The sequence below is a fragment of the Bos grunniens genome, chromosome 18 (genome assembly GCF_055505025.1).
Source record: "Bos grunniens cultivar Pamir isolate PY7600 chromosome 18, Bosgru_T2T1.0, whole genome shotgun sequence".
NCBI lineage: Eukaryota > Metazoa > Chordata > Mammalia > Artiodactyla > Bovidae > Bos > Bos grunniens.
The window spans coordinates 29,482,373-29,499,595 of NC_141182.1; the positions used below are offsets into that span (position 1 = coordinate 29,482,373).

General features: G+C 37.3%; 1 protein-coding gene across 1 annotated transcript in view; it reads right to left on the reverse strand.

Moving 5' to 3' along the window:
* Positions 1–5,835: 5,835 nt before the first annotated feature.
* Positions 5,836–17,223, reverse strand: part of CDH8 (cadherin 8) — a 404,121-nt gene continuing 392,733 nt past the window's right edge. Inside the window, exons 11-12 of the mRNA XM_086349550.1 lie at positions 9,363–9,614; positions 5,836–7,927 (exon numbers count right to left, since the gene is read on the reverse strand). Of these exons, the coding sequence (XP_086205676.1) occupies positions 7,434–7,927; positions 9,363–9,614 (746 nt within the window). The 3' untranslated portion in view covers positions 5,836–7,433. The remainder of the gene's footprint in view (positions 7,928–9,362; positions 9,615–17,223) is intronic.

Consider the following 17,223-nt stretch of genomic DNA (forward strand, 5'->3'; position numbering starts at 1 on the left):
GGAGCCATGGCTGCTCGGGCACAGGCGGGCCTAGAGGAGCTATCCCACGTTGAAGGTCAGGAAGGGCGGTGGTGAGGAGATACCTGTCGTCCAAGGTAAGGAGCAATGGCTGCGTTTTGCTGGAGCAGCCGTGAAGAGATACCCCACGCCCAAGGTAAGAGAAACCCAAGTAAGACGGTAGGTGTTGCAAGAGGGCATCAGAGGGCAAACACACTGAAACCATACTCACAGAAAACTAGTCAATCTAATCACACTAGGACCACAGCCTTGTCTAACTCAATGAAACTAAGCCATGCCCATGGGGCAACCCAAGACGGGCGGGTCATGGTGGAGAGATCTGACAGAATGTGGTCCACTGGAGAAGGGAATGGCAAACCACTTCAGTATTCTTGCCTTGAGAACCCCATGAACAGTAGGAAAAGGCAAAATGATAGGATACTGAAAGAGGAATTCCCCAGGTCAGTAGGTGCCCAATATGCTACTGGAGATCAGTGGAGAAATAACTCCTGAAAGAACGAAGGGATGGAGCCAAAGCAAAAAGAATACCCAGCTGAGTTGACTCATTGGAAAAGACTCTAATGCTGGGAGGGATTGGGGGCAGGAGGAGAAGGGGACGACAGAGGATGAGATGGCTGGATGGCATCACTGACTTGATGGACGTGAGTCTCAGTGAACTCTGGGAGTTGGTGACAGACAGGGAGGCCTGGCGTGCTGCGATTCACGGGGTCACAAAGAGTCGGACACAACTGAGAGACTGATCTGATCTGATCTGGGGTAATGATGGAGGGAAAGGGTAGTGAGGGCGTTTGGGATGGTCATGTACACACTGCTATATTTAAAATGGGTAACCAACAAGTACCTACTGTATAGCACATGGAACTCTGTTCAGTGTTATGTGTCAGCATGGATGGGAAGGGAGTTTGAGGGGAGAATGGATACATACATGTATATCTCCAAGTCCCTTTGCTGTTCACCTGAAACTATTACATTGTTTGTTAATCAGCTATACCCCAATACAAAACAAAAATAAATAAATAAAAGGAATATAACAATTTAAAAAAAGAAAGAAAGGCACGGGCTTTAGTGTCAGACCAACCTAAGTTTAAAGCTAGATGCAAATAACTTTACAAGACCATGCTTCAAAAATTAGCTTAGGCAAGATTCATTAGCTCATTTTTTTATACATAAAGGAAATAAATAAATAAAATTTTAAATTATAAATTTTATAAATAAAAACCATTTGGCAATTTTTTATAAATAAATCGTTCGGCAATGCCATCTCATATAATCTTTCCATATTAGCTACATAGCCCAATTATTGAGCAGCATGATGCTCAGTGTTCATAGGAGACACATTTCTCTTTCCTTTTAGATAGACCATCAAATCAGGGGGATTTTAAATGGCATGACCTCTGTAATACTCGTATTGGGTGGAAAATACTGGGACTAGAATATCTTTAATGTCAAAAGTACATCAGATAAACAGTAAGAACAACAAAAATTACACCATGTGATATACAGATGTGTGTTGACTAAGAGGAAAATAATGAAAATAAACCGTGGTACAGACAGAATAATCATCATAAAGAGCAATAACTACAGTGACAATAATACACGCAGCACCATTTGGCTGACTGAGTAACTTTGCAAAGGTGCTTGGTATAGCAAAAAACAAAGTATTGGAATAGAGGAAAATTTTAAAGTACATTGAAAACTACATTTCTTGTGAAATACGTTCTACAGTTATTGTCTCCACAGAAACACAATATAAAAAATATCTAATCCAACTTTACAATATTATGCATTTCATTCTAATGTCAGGTACCATGGTCATTATTTTGTTCTTAAATAAAAACCAGCCTTTAAAATCCTTTACCTTCAGTACAATTTCTCTCAAAGTTAGGTTCAGAAATGGAGAAGGCAATGGCACCCCACTCCAGTACTCTTGCCTGGAAAATCCCATGGATGGAGGAGCCTGGTGGGCTGCAGTCCATGGGGTCACTAGAGTCGGACATGACTGAGCGACTTCCCTTTCACTTTTCACTTTCATGCATTGGAGAAGGAAATGGCAACCCACTCCAGTGTTCTTGCCTGGAGAATTCCAGGGACGGGGGAGCCTGGTGGGCTGCCGTCTATGGGGTCGCACAGAGTCAGACACGACTGAAGCGACTTAGCAGCAGCAGCAGCAGGTTCGGAAAAACAAAAAGCCACTGCTCCAGGTTTTTGATAGTATGTGATTGCGAGAAGAAGAGTTGCAAATATAAATTTGTTTCTAAAAACTTGAAGATATCTGTGTGTATAAATATATATGTGTGTGTATATATATTGTCTTTTGATGTTGATATTTATGTTTAAATTGTGCATTTATATAGCTTTTTTAGTGATGCCCAATCTTACCTTATTTTTTGACTGACAATGATGGGATTTCAGTCATGCTCAGCCTTTCCAACAGTGCCAGTGATGGGATTTTTTGAAATCTTATTACTGGTTGCACTGCCTTGATCTCAGATGGAACTTTCAATCAAAAAGGCAATCAGAAGGTTATACATTTGTGAGATTCCCTGCAAAGCCAGTGATCGCATAATACAACTTGTTGGAAAGGCCTACTTGCCTCCAGTCCTTATGTGGCTATAAAGAGTAATTGGCTACTTAGCTCTCAGCACCTGCTTTTCCTTCTCCAAAATACAGCATAGCCCAGAACTCTGTTGGGTCTCAGTGTGGAATCTGGCTGCTCCTAGGAGATTTCCAAGTTTCACGCAGAGACTTGTCTTACTTTAAGCATCTGATTAAGCAAACTCTTCCAAAGACACATTTGGCTCTTTCTAAGCATTCTTGTTTCACTAGTGATGTCAGTGAATCTAAGTTTTATTTTATATACATATGAACACTCACCCACACACTTCTGCAAGACACTTTTACTGTAAAGTTTATTTCCTAGAAATAGCAATTCTGCATGGCACTGCTACCCACCCCAGTATTCTTGGTAGCTTCCCTTATGGCTCCCACATTGCGGGAGACCTGGGTTCAATCCCTGGGTTGGGAAGATCCCCTGAAGAAGGGAAAGGCTACCCACTCCAGTATTTTGTCCAGGAGAATTCCATGGACTGTATAGTCCATGGGTTCACAAAGAGTCGGACATGACTCAGTGACTTTAAATGTAATAAATGGCAATTCTAACACTTGGATTTTATTTCTAGCATGTTTTAATCATCCTATTATTAATATAAAATTTTAAGTCTTATTACAGTACTCATAAAATATTATTATAAAAATTGCCTCAGTACTCTTTAGTGTACATGTATGGGTGTTTAAAAGAAATTTCTTCAATTTTATTTGATCAAATAGTGAACCAGGTTGAGGCTGAATTGATCCCATGTGGTGTCCAGTCACCCAGGGATGCCTCAGTTCCCAGGCAGGAACCTTGGATTGTGAAGTAGGCAGAGGGAGATAATTTTGTCTCACTTGGCTCCAACTCACTGGTTCTTCTCCAGTATTTAGAGAACACTTGGGTGGGATAAATTTAAATAAAAGGGAAAAAAATCTAATGCTTGGAACACAATAGTGATCTATAGACACATTAAAATGCCTATGGACTGAATAAGCATTTCATTTGCAAAATAACTACACAGGTATATGTAAGACATATGTCAGTATTGGTACGATAGAGAAACCATGCACAGAGACAGAACTTTGTTGTTCAGTTGCTGAGTTGTGTCTGATTCTTAGTCATCTCATGAGCTGCAGCACTCCAGGTTTCCCTGTCCTTCACCATCTCCTGGAGTCTGTTCAAACTCATGTCCTTTGAGTTGGTGGTACCATCCAACCATCTCATCCTCTGTCACCGCCCTTCTCCTCTTGTCCTCAATCTTTTCCAGCATCAGGGTTTTTCCAGTGAGTCAGCTTTTTGCCAACAGTATTACGGTGACAAAAAATGCACAGAGACAAAACTAGTCACTTTGGTATACTCAAATCCTAAAAGTTTGAAAACCCCATCAACCTCTTGATGCAGGAAGTTTTAGCAATTCTACTGCTAAAGTAAAAAGTACTTTAAGTCATTGTAGGAGTGTGAGTGTGTGTATATATTCTTCAGATCTTTATTTAAAGTCATGGTTGCATGCATGCTCGCTCAGTCATGTTTGACTCTTTGAGACCCCATGGACTGTAGCCCACCAGGCTCCTCTGTCCATGGGATTTCCCAGGCAAAAACACTGGAGTGGGTTGCCATTTCCTCCTCCAGGGCATCTTCCCAACCCACGGATAGAACCCACCTCTCCTGAATTGTCAGGTGGATACTTTACAACTGAGCCACCCTGAAAGCCCATACTTATTTATATTTGGAGTACTCTAAAAGTGTAGTTCAGCCTTATATGAATATGGTATAATTGACTTGATCCCATATTATAAAACCTTAAATGGGCTTTTAAGCACAAAGAGTCAGCATAATAGTGGCAAAGAAAATCAACAATAAAACCACACTTTCTTTCTCTCTTCTTGGGCAAAGTAAATTTTGAGATAAGATTGAACAACCTGTATACCAAATAATATCTCCTGCCCATGAAAATCACCCTATGAAGATTATCTTATTTACTGGCAAGATCCGAGGATATGGATATTATATTCCTGAAAAATAGTGTAATTTTTGTTATACACATTTATATGCCTGTAACCTATGCCACTTCACTGAAAAGTACACTAGAAATGAGTCTAGTACGCAAGAGATAACTGAAGTAGTAATTTAGTCCACACATTGGAATAGAATGTGTGACATCATCAGAATATTAATTTTGGTTACTACTACAACTACTATTAATGATCTACATTTACCAGGTATTTGTTTTAGTCACTGTGCCAAGTCCTAGTGTATATGAAAGTCACTCTAGGTCATCATTTTAACCTCAAGAAAAAGAGTTCAATAGTCAAAGTGATAAGTATTAAAGATAAACTGTTCTCAAGCAAAGAAACTCAGTAAGGAGTCAGTTAAGTTGCTGAGCACTGGGAGGTTGTAAATTCTAAGTGTAATATTTAAACATTTTAGTTGATCCGTCATGTCCAACTCTTTGAGACCCCATGGAATGTAGCCTGCCAGGCTTCTCTGTCCATGGGATTCTCCAGGCAAGAATACTAGAGTGGGTTGCCATGCCTTCCTCCAGGGGATCTTCCCAACCCAGGGATGGAACTCAGGTTTCCCATATTGCAGGTGGATTCTCTACCATTTGAACCACTAGAGAAACCCTACTTAAACATTTTAAATCCATGTAGTCAATCCAGAATTTGATGCGTTTGGATTTCCAGCTAAAGCCCTTCTTCTCTCAGGCAACCCCAAGCCAATGAGAGGTGACAGGGGAACTGGAGGCTGTTTTTACCCGATGAGAGATTCCTCTCCCGGGACCCCCTCAGAACTCCTTATTTGTCAGGTCTGCATTGCAGTCTAAGGTTCTCTTGCCAAATCCTGCTTCCTAATCTCCTCACTTTGACGTTTTAAAATCTGTATCCTTGTCTGAAAAAGTTCCCCGCACAATCCTGTTTCCTTTCTTTTACCTTTTACTCCTAACTCCGCTTTAGCACTTGTTTCCAGGAGGACCCCAACTAGCAGAGCTGAACTAGCCTTACCATATACCATGTTCCTGCCCACGTTCCTTTAATGGCCCTGTTGCTATCTTCCTGTGTGATCATCACCAAGCCATTGCTCATCTCTGGTTCTTTATCATAAAGATGCTTAAAATAAAAAGTGATCCATGGGATGGTTTTGTTGAACATTCTAGAATTCTAGTTAGAGTTGATGACTCTGTTAATTGATTTCCATCTGATTGGAAAAAAAAAGTGATGACAACAAGGGTATTTATAAAAATATATTTCACAAAGTAGGAAACAATACAGGAGTTTCTCTGAATACAATACATGGAGTAAATAAACAATATTGTGTTAAAGCAAAGTAGAAAATTAAAATGATCTGCATGTAGTACTTGAGTTTTATCATACATTATCTACTCCTAAATGGCAGGTTTGCGTTACAAATTGAATATGCTCACATCTTCTAGCGCAGTTCTGTTTTGGAGTCTAATACGTTCTGTGCATCATCATGATGATCAGGGAGAGAAGTGCTAAAAACAGAAGCAGTAAAATTATGTACAAATCAGTTCCTGCTCTAAAACAGTGGGATCAACTTGAAGCATGTTTATTGGGCAGGGCGTTATGTAGATATCTAAAAGTCTAGAGTTTAAATATTCACATGAATCAATATACTTTCAGATGTTTGTGCTTGTTGTAAAAACACCAAATACTAGGATTATGAACAAAATAGAAAACAGTCCAAAAGTTTCTCTGGGAAAATGCTGCTCCTGCCATCACCAGTCACAATAACATTTTCTACTCTAAAGAGACTATTAGCTTCCCTTTGATAATATTGCCTGCCATACTCATCTCATCAAAATGTACATGTATTAAACATTCATTGTATATATATTTATATAAAACAATCTAAAGGATTATTAATGGATATAATTTAGTTTTTTTTTTCATATAGTCCCTTAATCTATAAATTACCAACCTTAATAAATAAAAGCATTAATGGACATCAATAAAATATTTATTTTGAGGATTAAACAAATAAATTCACGCGCTAGCAGTAAAACCATCTGCCTCTTATGTAGTCCACTGTGTGACACAGTTTCTCTTTGTATCCTTGTGGGAGAAGGTGAACTGGAGGGAAAGAGTAATCCTGGTTCCAGAGAACAGGCCCATTCGAATGAGATTTCTCTCCTCCCACCACTGAGCTGGCAGTCCCCACCCTGGAATGGATTACAAACATGAATATTTTAAGGCTCGACACAATATTTAAAGATGCTATTCCGTCTCTGATGAGTGGGGCCAACAATTATGTACAATGTGTGGTCAGCGTACCGTATAATCTAGGAGGCCTCCCAAAACTCCAAAAAGTCAGAATGTACAGCAGACCAAGTATTGCTTTATCATTAGTGGCAGGATCCTTACAGGCGAAGGGGAAAAAACCATTTGCATTTATAAAAATCCTCGCAGAAGACACATATCAGCAGCAAATTTCTTGCAGGTCCATTTTTCTAAGAAAGCACCTTTTTAATTTTGATTTTTTCCTCTTTATATGCCATTCCTCTAAGGAGGAGCCAGGATCCCAAACTTTGTCTCTGGTGGTCAGGTAAATATCAAATATCCAAAGACTTCTAGACACTCCACATACTTTAATTCACACTCCACAAGATTTATAACCTCCTAACATACACTTTTTAATTTTTATTATTAACTTTTTGGTTCAACAGTAAAATGTAGTTGAGTTTATAGATGATTGGTGCTAAACTTGCCTCTAAAACAAATAGCCACATTGGTTGTATCTAAGGGGAGTGACCCTAGAATATTACAGAATGCTCAGTTCCCTTTGATTTATTTATAATAATCCACTGTCAAGTTTCTTTGTCACTTTCACCGACAGAGTAGAGTTCGCCCAGTCTCTTAAAGCGGGGACCCCAGTCACTGAGGTAGTCAAAATTCTGGTCCGAGTCTGAGGTGGTGGACTCCAAGGAGCTGAGGGAGCCGGCCACGGACCCTCGGCCTTCATAGCCATAAATCTGAATGGAGTCATATGGTGGGGCTGTGGGATCGTTATCTGCCTCGTGTAGCCGCACGTTTATAAATTCATCCACATCAACACCGTTCGGAACTGGCGCAAGCCCTTGCCTTGGCATAAACTGCAAATCTGGTTTAATATCTTTACGGGGTAAAAACCCATTAATTCCATCTGGGTTTTGTAAAGTTGCAATGTCAAAAGCCTCTGTGTCTTCTTCCCCTCCTCCTTCGTCATCATAGCGAATGATGTTTTCTCTCACGTCTTCATCATCTTTGATAATGAGTGGCTCGTTTTTGTGTCGCCGCAGAGTTACAAACAGCACCACGATGACTGTAGGAAAAACATAAAATAACAATTAGCCAGACAGACATATAATTTCACAAGTAACACATCGTGTATTTTGAGCAAGGGGCATTATTTAAAAACTTATGAACATGTAACTTTCGTGCATTCATTTGGGAATTAAGTGAAACGCCTTTCTGAAGTATGGGCACTGAATTTTGAGTGAATATTATTCTAGGTTGCTTCTATTTATTGAATGGTGATGAAGAAGCTGGGTTAAAATAACAAGTTTGCATCTATTCATGGTGAAGGCTACATTTAATACCACTGGGAGCTCTGGAGTGAATGATGCAAAATGTGAAACAGCACAGATAACATGAGTAACTTGCTGTGTGTCTTGGGCAGATCATTCAATACTTTTTGACTCCGTGCCTCTCTTCCATAAAGAAAAAGGAGCTGAACAGACTATATTGAGTATGTTTTGTGTTTTTCTAATAAGTTCTTCAAGACTGTTTCCAATACAATAATGTTCATTCACAGACAAAGTGGTATATTAAGGTGAATGTCAGCTTTGAATGGGCAACTTCTTCTCTTGTGTGAAAGTGCTAGCTTTCCTCTACCTGGTAAAGTAGAACTAAAGGTGGGGAAAGGGAGAGGAATGCATTAAAAGAAAAAAAAAAAAAAAAAAACGAAACTAGCCAGATCAGCCAAATCAAACTTGGGCTAATGACATCAAATATGGAAGGAAATGATGCTCAATATAAGATACCGGGTGAGCAGAACTGATATAACCAGGAAGGTAGTGACTGACATAACCTTTTTCCAAGGGCAGGATAAGATGTATGAATACCTTCCCTTTTGTGTCCTCTTACTGTCTAATCTCATTTTTATAATTGAATTCTTTAGCAGAAAAGTTACAAAAACATTTTCTTAATTTGCAGTCTTCATCTTAATTTGATTTTAGTATCAAGAAAACTATCTGAGAAACACAATGCAATTTTGAGAAAAAGTATTTTTTGTTTGCTTGTTTGCTTTCATCTTATCTCACCAAATTTTGTGATTGGATGGATTCAGCAACCCAACCCATACACTATTTAGATAAAAGAGTATTTTGGACACAGGAGAGCCCCCTCTTGAAGTAAACTGGTGTGCATCGGAACTCTGCGGGTCTTTTTATATAACAGTTGCTGTGGTAACCACTTAAGGTCCATCCCCACTTCCACCACAATTATTCGTACTTTATCTTTTCACGGGTGATGGAATTGAAAAAGGCAATGAACATTTCTCTCCACCTGGACATTTACTATTACAATCCTTTTTTTCCCTCTTGGTGACCTCAAAGCTTGGAGAAGTGGAAAAGAGTTTTTCTTCCAAACAATATTGACTAGGATTTTCTAGGTCGAGTTAGGGTTTTCTGTCCTTATTTACAGTCATTTATGAGCCAGAAAAATGGTGACCCCTAGGCTATGAAGAAAATACATACCTAGCAGCAAAATGATGCATGCTAATATGGCGATTAAGGCGCCCATACTGAGTCCAATCGGAAGTACATAAGCTTCAACATTACAAGACTGGACAACGCCGTCACTGCTACAGCCACAGACCCGGATGGTCAGGGTGCTAGTGCTGCTCAGAGGAGGATTCCCACTGTCACTGATTATGATTGGTAAGAGATAGACTTCTTGCTTCTGGCGGTTGAATCCATTATGCTTTGCCAAAATGCTGAGGGAATTATCTGGAAAAATGAAAATTAAAGTAGTTTGCATCATTTCAAAACGGCTGCCCGAACAACACTTGTTTTTCTAGTTCATAAATCCTCTGCAATCCTCACGACAATCCCGACTCCACTGAACCACTCCTGAACTCTTCTTCTTCCCTCTTCCCATTTTCCCAATTGGCATGGACCATACACACCCTTACAGGTTCAATGACAATGGCCTCAGGATAAACTAATGGAGTTTTACCCTCACCTTGTAAATGCAAAGGATTTCTCTTGCAAAAATAATCTTCAAGTGTCCTTTTATAGAACACAAATTACCCGAAGTCCCCATAAATAAATTTAATGTTCTTTATCCAGACAATGAAAACTAGACTATAAATTTCCCCACATTTTGAAAGCCATATTTGAAAAGCTTTGTGTTACAAGATAGACTTTATGACCATATGGCATACAAAACAATACACTTGATTCCCACAGGTACCTATTAATATAAAAAGAGTTATTTATGCTCTACAGCATTTACATTAAGATACACAAAAGTCCAATTTACTGCCAATTGGAGGAGATATGCCACATATTTTAAAATTCTGTAGAGAAGACCTAGAGTGGTTATACAAATAAGAATTAAATGAGAAGTCATAGGAGCAGGTGATCCATTTTTCATGTATTAATTATATGGAAATGTATACTGTTTATCTGGAGCAACCCTTAAGGACACTTAAGGGCATACTTCAGTTCAAAGTAGAACTGACTAGTGAGAAGTGATTGGTCCCATGGTAGCCCTATGAATCTCAAAATTTTACTCCCAAAATGAATTTCACCCCCAACTTTCTGTTGTCATTCATCCCTATGTCATGAACTGTAGCTATATATGCATATGTGTGTGTGTGTGTGTGTGTGTGTATATATATATATATCTATGTCTGTTTTCTCATTTCAATTAATGACAGACAGAGGGCTATTCAGATGGGAACACTGATTATTTCATACTGATATTCAAGCCAAAAGCAAATAAACGTAACTTTGATTAATGTGTGCAGTACTATTTGGGCAAAATGATTATTTCAGTGGGATTTTTTTCAAATATTGACAAGTTTGCAGACCCCAGAACATTTGTCTGCCTCATTGTTGCATTTTAAGACAGACATTCCAAACCATTGTTGTACAGTTCCTGGTCATGGATGTCCCAGTGATTTCTAGAATACTCAAATACATGAACAGATATTCCACTCAAATGATTTTTATGTAAATGTGTTAAATCTTCTGTACCATATAGTACAGTGTGCTGTGCTATGCTGTGTTTAGTCGCTCAGGTGTGTCTGACTCTGCAACCCCATGGACTATAGCCCACCAGGCTCCTCTGTCCATGGGGATTCTCCAGGCAAGATTAGTGGAGTGGGTTACCATGCCCTCCTCCGGGGATCGAACCCAGGTCTCCTGCATTGCAGGCAGATTTTTTACCATCTGAGCCACCAGGGAAGCCAATACCAGAATTCAAAAAATGTGACAGACATTTCTTAAAATAAATGTATAAATTATATTTGTCTTTGCTTTGTTTAAGATATATGCAGACCTACAGTGTCTTGATAGTAAGCAGTTAGAGAGAAAAAAACTCTGAGTTAACATTTTTTTTTCTAAGTTATTTCTGATTGTGTCTCATTATTTAGTAATTTGAAAAGTGAAAAGAGGTCTCTAGTGGAAGTAAGCAGTGATATTCCAAATGATCTAGTAATCTTTATTTCCATGACAGAAGGAAATGCCAGTAAGCTAAAAGCAGGAGAACATTATCTCAAAACAGATACCAAATATATAGCTGTGTGTGTTATATTTCCAGAAAGTGTGAGACAAGTTTGAGTACAGTTAATTAGTACAAGGAATATTTGTGGATGATTTCATATACCATAGTTCAAAACAGAAGATGGGAATTGTTCTTCAAGATGCAATTAATAAAATTACAATGGAGGCTTTTGTCTTTTTGTGGTTAACATTATTTATATGAAAAACTATCTTTGCATAGTCTCTCTTTAAACAATCTATAATGATAATTTAGAAACTGCAGCAGGAGTATTATTCATTGCAGAACAAAGCTATCTCCTTTATTACTTAGAAAAGCATTGAGGAGTCTTAGACCTAACTCATTTTTTTCTTTTACTATTCCTGGTATCTGCATATGTTGCTCTCTTTCTATATAAAGAAAGTTATTGACTAAGTAAAGGAAGTTTACGGGTCATTTATGATAACTTTCACTTGCTACCTCCAGGGAAAGTCAATTGCCTATTTGCCTATTAATATTTTTACCATATTTTCAGTTGGTATTTACATTTATTATTAATTATTTTATTAGGTCAAATTGAATTGTCATTATTTCACACCCCCAAAAACCCATTGAATATTAGCAGTTTCACATACTTCAAATTCGGGTATTTGAAATACATATTTCTTTTAAATTGCATGTTGCAAATATGTTCAATAAAGTTCTGCTTTATTTATTTAAAACATATGATGCCTTTTCATTTTATTAAAATTTTAATCTCAATGTAGTCAATTTTATCAGTCTCTTTAATGATTAGTAATTTAGCCTTATTTTTTAAATTATTATTACATAAAAATTACTTTTCTTAATATTGCCTTTCACATTTAAGCAATTGTATGGTATCGATATTTTTCTGTACTGATCATTGATTTTCCCAAGGTTAATTGTGGAGTAATTTATCTCTTACCCACTGACATTCAATTCTTAGTTCTCACAAATCAAAACTTTGTATATCTTCATCCTTTTAGGCTATTATGTTCTAGTGCTCTGTTTTTCTAATCTTGTATCAATATTATGCTTTCTATGTATGAAAAATTTATAATAAATCATGATGTTTGTTTTTCTCATTATGTTCTTCTTTAGGAATATTTCAGTCATTCTTGCTTATTTGCTAATCTCTGACAAATGCAGAACAGATTACCAAGTTCCATGAACATTCCTGTAAGAGTTTTACTTGAAATTATATTAAGATGTAAATACATTAAGAAAATTGACAACTTTAGTCTTCTATATCAAGACTGTGGTTTTTTAATTTAATATATGTTAAAATGTTTTTATTTTAGCTGCAAGAGATTTTCACATATTTCATTACACTTAGTATTTTATATATATATATAGTTGCTTTAGTACTTATTACCTTTTTGATATTACATTTTCATCTCATTGTTGCTAGTGTATAAAACATAACTTTTATATGTTGGATTTAATTTCAGTCACCCTTTAAAACATTTTTTTTTTTTTACTTATAAGAATATATCTCAACACAGAGATACATATGAGGAGCATGATAATGTGGGGAATTCCACAGTGGAACTGGAATTACAGTTTATAAAATTTATAAAATAAAATTTAAGCAAACTAATGTCTCTGGAAATAGTTCTGGAGAAGGGCACCAAACAGAGAAACATTTATTCAGGAAGCATAGTAGAGCCTGGTAGGAATGACTTGAGTATGGTGTTCCAACCAGAACCTGGTAGCTAGCTTCTGCACCCCTTCTCTCAGCTCTGCGAGGTGGAAACTGTACTCCAAATTGGTCCAGCCAAGAGCACACAGCTTCCTCGCTGCCACAGCTAGCAGTTGCAGGGCGATGTCACCAGTTCTCACCCTGCTCCTATCTACCTCTTAATGGACTAGATTCTGAGTTGGTGTGGACAAGGCAGGGTTCCTTTCTTCCTTGCTGCCCCTGCTTGGGCAACAGAGGCTCTATCTTGGCAAGACTTCATGGGGAATACAGGGCTTCAGTTGTGCTTGCCCTGAATTATGACAGTGGCTTCACACTGGGAGAGCCAAGCCAAAAAGACTTGAGGCTACTGTACCCTCATGTCAAGTGCACAGCTCCTAAAGTAGAGGTGTCACTCAGAGAAAAACAGCATAGTCTCCAACTCAGCTTCAAAGCCAGTGGCTCAATGTTTTGCCTCAGTTGAGAAGTAGAGAACCTAGAAACCTAGAAACTAGAAAAGAGCTGGAGAGGAGCCAGCCTGGGTCAGAACAATTCTGAAACACTGAGGGAAATACCTTTCTGAAAGAGCCCACATTTGGTTGGATTAGGGATTTAGATGATTTCTGAATTAAGAACAATGTAGATGATTTCTGAATTAAGAACAATGCAGAAAGCATCTAGCAACTAGTGAAGTTTAACAACGTGGACGTAGTCAAGGAAAGAGACAACTCTGCCAAAACCACTGCCATTGCTGGTGACTGTGGGCAAAGCCAAGGCTGGGATCCCCTGAGGTGAAACATCAGAGGCTTAGCGTTGCAGAGGGAAAACAGACCTCACTAAAATAATCCAGCCAGTTACTAAACAAATAAATGAACAAATTGCAATAACATGCCTTGGCTGAAGGGTCAATATCCAGAGTTACTATAATATATTCTCTAAAAATGTCCAGTTTTCAACAAAAGATTATAAGACATTCAAAGAAACAAGAAAGCATGACCCATAAATGGGATAGGGATGGGAGGTAGGAAGCAGGTGGGAGCAGGTTTGCTCCATGAGAGCAAGCAAAAATCAAGTTAAACAAAGACTTCTAAGAAACCATTGTAAATGTGTTCAATGAGCTACCGTAAACCATTAAAGAACTATGGAGGAATGATGACAATCTCATATCGTAGAGAATATAAAGAGATAGACATTATTTTTTAAAAAGAACTTAATGGAAGCTGTGGAGTTGAAAAGTACAGTAACTAAATGAAAAATTACAATAGCTAAACTGTAAATCTGAATTGGCAAAAGAAAGCATTAGTGAACTTGGAGATAGATCAATAGAAATTTTGCAAACTGAACTATATAGGGAAAAAAAATGAATAGAGCCCTAGAAATAAATGGGACAAAATTAAGTCCACCAATATACCTGCAATGAAAATACTAGGAGACAAAGAAAGGAAAAGAAAAAATACGACGGAAAAACTTCAAAACTTTTTGGAAACATTAGTTTCCACTTTGAGAAACCAATAAAAATCAAGGTAAACACAAAGACACTCACAAAGAGACAGAAAAAAATACTGAAACTAAAAGACAAGAAGAATAGCCTGAAAGCAAGAGAAAGTTGACTCATCACTTCCAAGGGAACCTCAATAAGATTAACAACTGAATTTTTATAGAAACAGTGGACCCAAGAAGAAAGAAGGCTAGTACATTTAAAATGCTCAAATCAAAACCTTTCAACCCAGGATCATATATTCAGCAAAACTGTCTTTCAAAAAGAATGAAATAGAGATATCCCCAGATAAACAAAAAATTGAGGGAATTTGTCACCAGAAGACATGTCTTAAAAGAAACAAGAAAGGAAGTTCTTCAGACTGAAAGCAAATAACAAATAACCCCAGATGGTAATTCAACTCCACACTAAAAACAAAGAACATCAGGAGAAGTAATTATGTAGTTATAGAAGACAGTATAAATGCATAGTTTTTCTCTTTTCTTAACTTTTAAAAAGCAACTGTATAAAACTGTGCATACATAACATATTGTTGAGCATATAATAACTAAGATTTCAAAAGTAATGATTTGGTATCCCAATATTATATCCATTATATCCCATGTTATATCCATCAGTAATGAATAAAACAACTGCTGCTACAACTAAGTTGCTTCAGTCGTGTCTGGCTCTGTGCAACCCCATAGACGGCAGCCCACCAGGCTCCCCTGTCCCTGGGATTCAAGAACACTGGAGTGGGTTGCCATTTCCTTCCCCAATGCATGAAAGTGAAAAGTGAAAGTGAAGTCGCTCAGTCGTGTCCAACTCTTAGCGACCCCATGGACTGCAGCCTACCAGGCTCCTCCATCCATGGGATTTTCCAGGCAAGGATAAAAGGACTAGTCAGAAGTAAATAAGCAATAGAAGATTTGAACAACAGTATGAATCCACTATACCTAACATATTAATAGAATACTCCACCCAAAAACAACAGAATATTCTTCTCAAGCACACATGGAGCATTCTGCATTATGTATCATAGGCTAGGCCATAAAATGAACCCCCATAAATTTAAAAGGATATAAATAATACAAAATGCATTCTCTGACCATAATGGAATGAAATTAGATATCAATAATAGAAAATAATTGGAGGAAACTCACAAATATATGGAAATTAAACAATGTATTCCTCAAAAACCAATGACTTAATAAAGAGATCAAAAGGAAAATTTTAAAAAAATATCAGACAACATAAGTGAAAATGCAGTCAATCAAAATTTGATGGATGTAGCTATAGCAGTGCTTAGAAGGATACTTACAGGGTTAAGGCCTATATGAATTTTCTCCTATCTTACTATACTAACAAGAATCTCAAATACAATTTTTAATATAAGAAATTATGGTCCACACCTGTTCTTGATATTAAAAAAAGAGAAAATAGCTTTTGACTTTCAGCATTAAGATAACTGAAGGTGCTTATTTGAAGATACTGTTTATAAAAGTGTATTCTAGTTTGTTTTCAATTTAATTTTTTCTTTCATTTATTTGCTTCACAACGATGTAAAGCAGAAAAGTAGTCATATCAAGGACTTAGCTGTTCACTACCTCTAAAACTTGGCTTCAGTTATATTATTATGTTATTTAAAAACCTTCGTTACAGTCCTTCATATATAGATGCATTTCCATGTTATATCATCTTGTTGTCTTGGAAACTTAACCTGCTCTATCCTATGGCTTCTTATCTTAATTATATTTACTGCATTTTTTTTCTTTTTGAGCATAACACATGTAAGAGGATAATACCTTGATAGTGACTTATCAGAGAAAACAGACATTTTATAAAACTGGAAAATATATGAAACAAAAAAGATGAAATGATCGCTGCAAGTCCATAGACACATAACTAATGATGTTTTTTAAATTACATCTCTTGAAATTGAGTATATAGTTACAGAGTTTGACAAATATAGAACAATATTTTGCCAAGATTTATTTAAGAAGAAAGTAGGCTCTTAAATTCTCTAGTGTGGACTAATATCCAGCTGGATAGATTAGTATCCAGCTGCTACCCATCTAGTGCAGTTGTGTTGCCTTGAGATAGAAACATAAAAACCTTATCACCTAGTTCTCTGATACTCTCAATAGGTGGAATATTCCCTAGTATTTTTCTCAGCTAGGGATTTTCTTGTTTCCTCATCCTTTTATAATGTTTTGCTTATGAGCCTTATACAAAGGAAGACGAGTAACTTCATTTTCAGAACCTTGCTTCATACTCCACACCCATTTGTTTCTGTTTATGACCAACTATTGAAGGAAAGATCATGAAAGGTGTTAAGGTGGACTAATAGCACCAGGCATACTTAAAATGACAATATGCCTTAGTAGTGGTATAGTTGGGTTCCTTTCTCCTTATCTGAGTAATACAAGGGACACACTAAATAAAGAAAAGACCAGGTAAACAGTAGGTGCATAGACTTGCTTGCTTTAAGATATATAGATGCATTTCCATGTTATATCATCTTGTTGCAATTATGCCATTATGTATGAAATTTCTTTCAGATTTTGACAACAGAATAATTTTGAATACAAATAGCTACTTGAGGACTTCCTGGTGTCCAGTGGTTAGGACTCTGTGCTCCCAATGCAGGGGGCCCAGGTTCAATCCCTGGTTG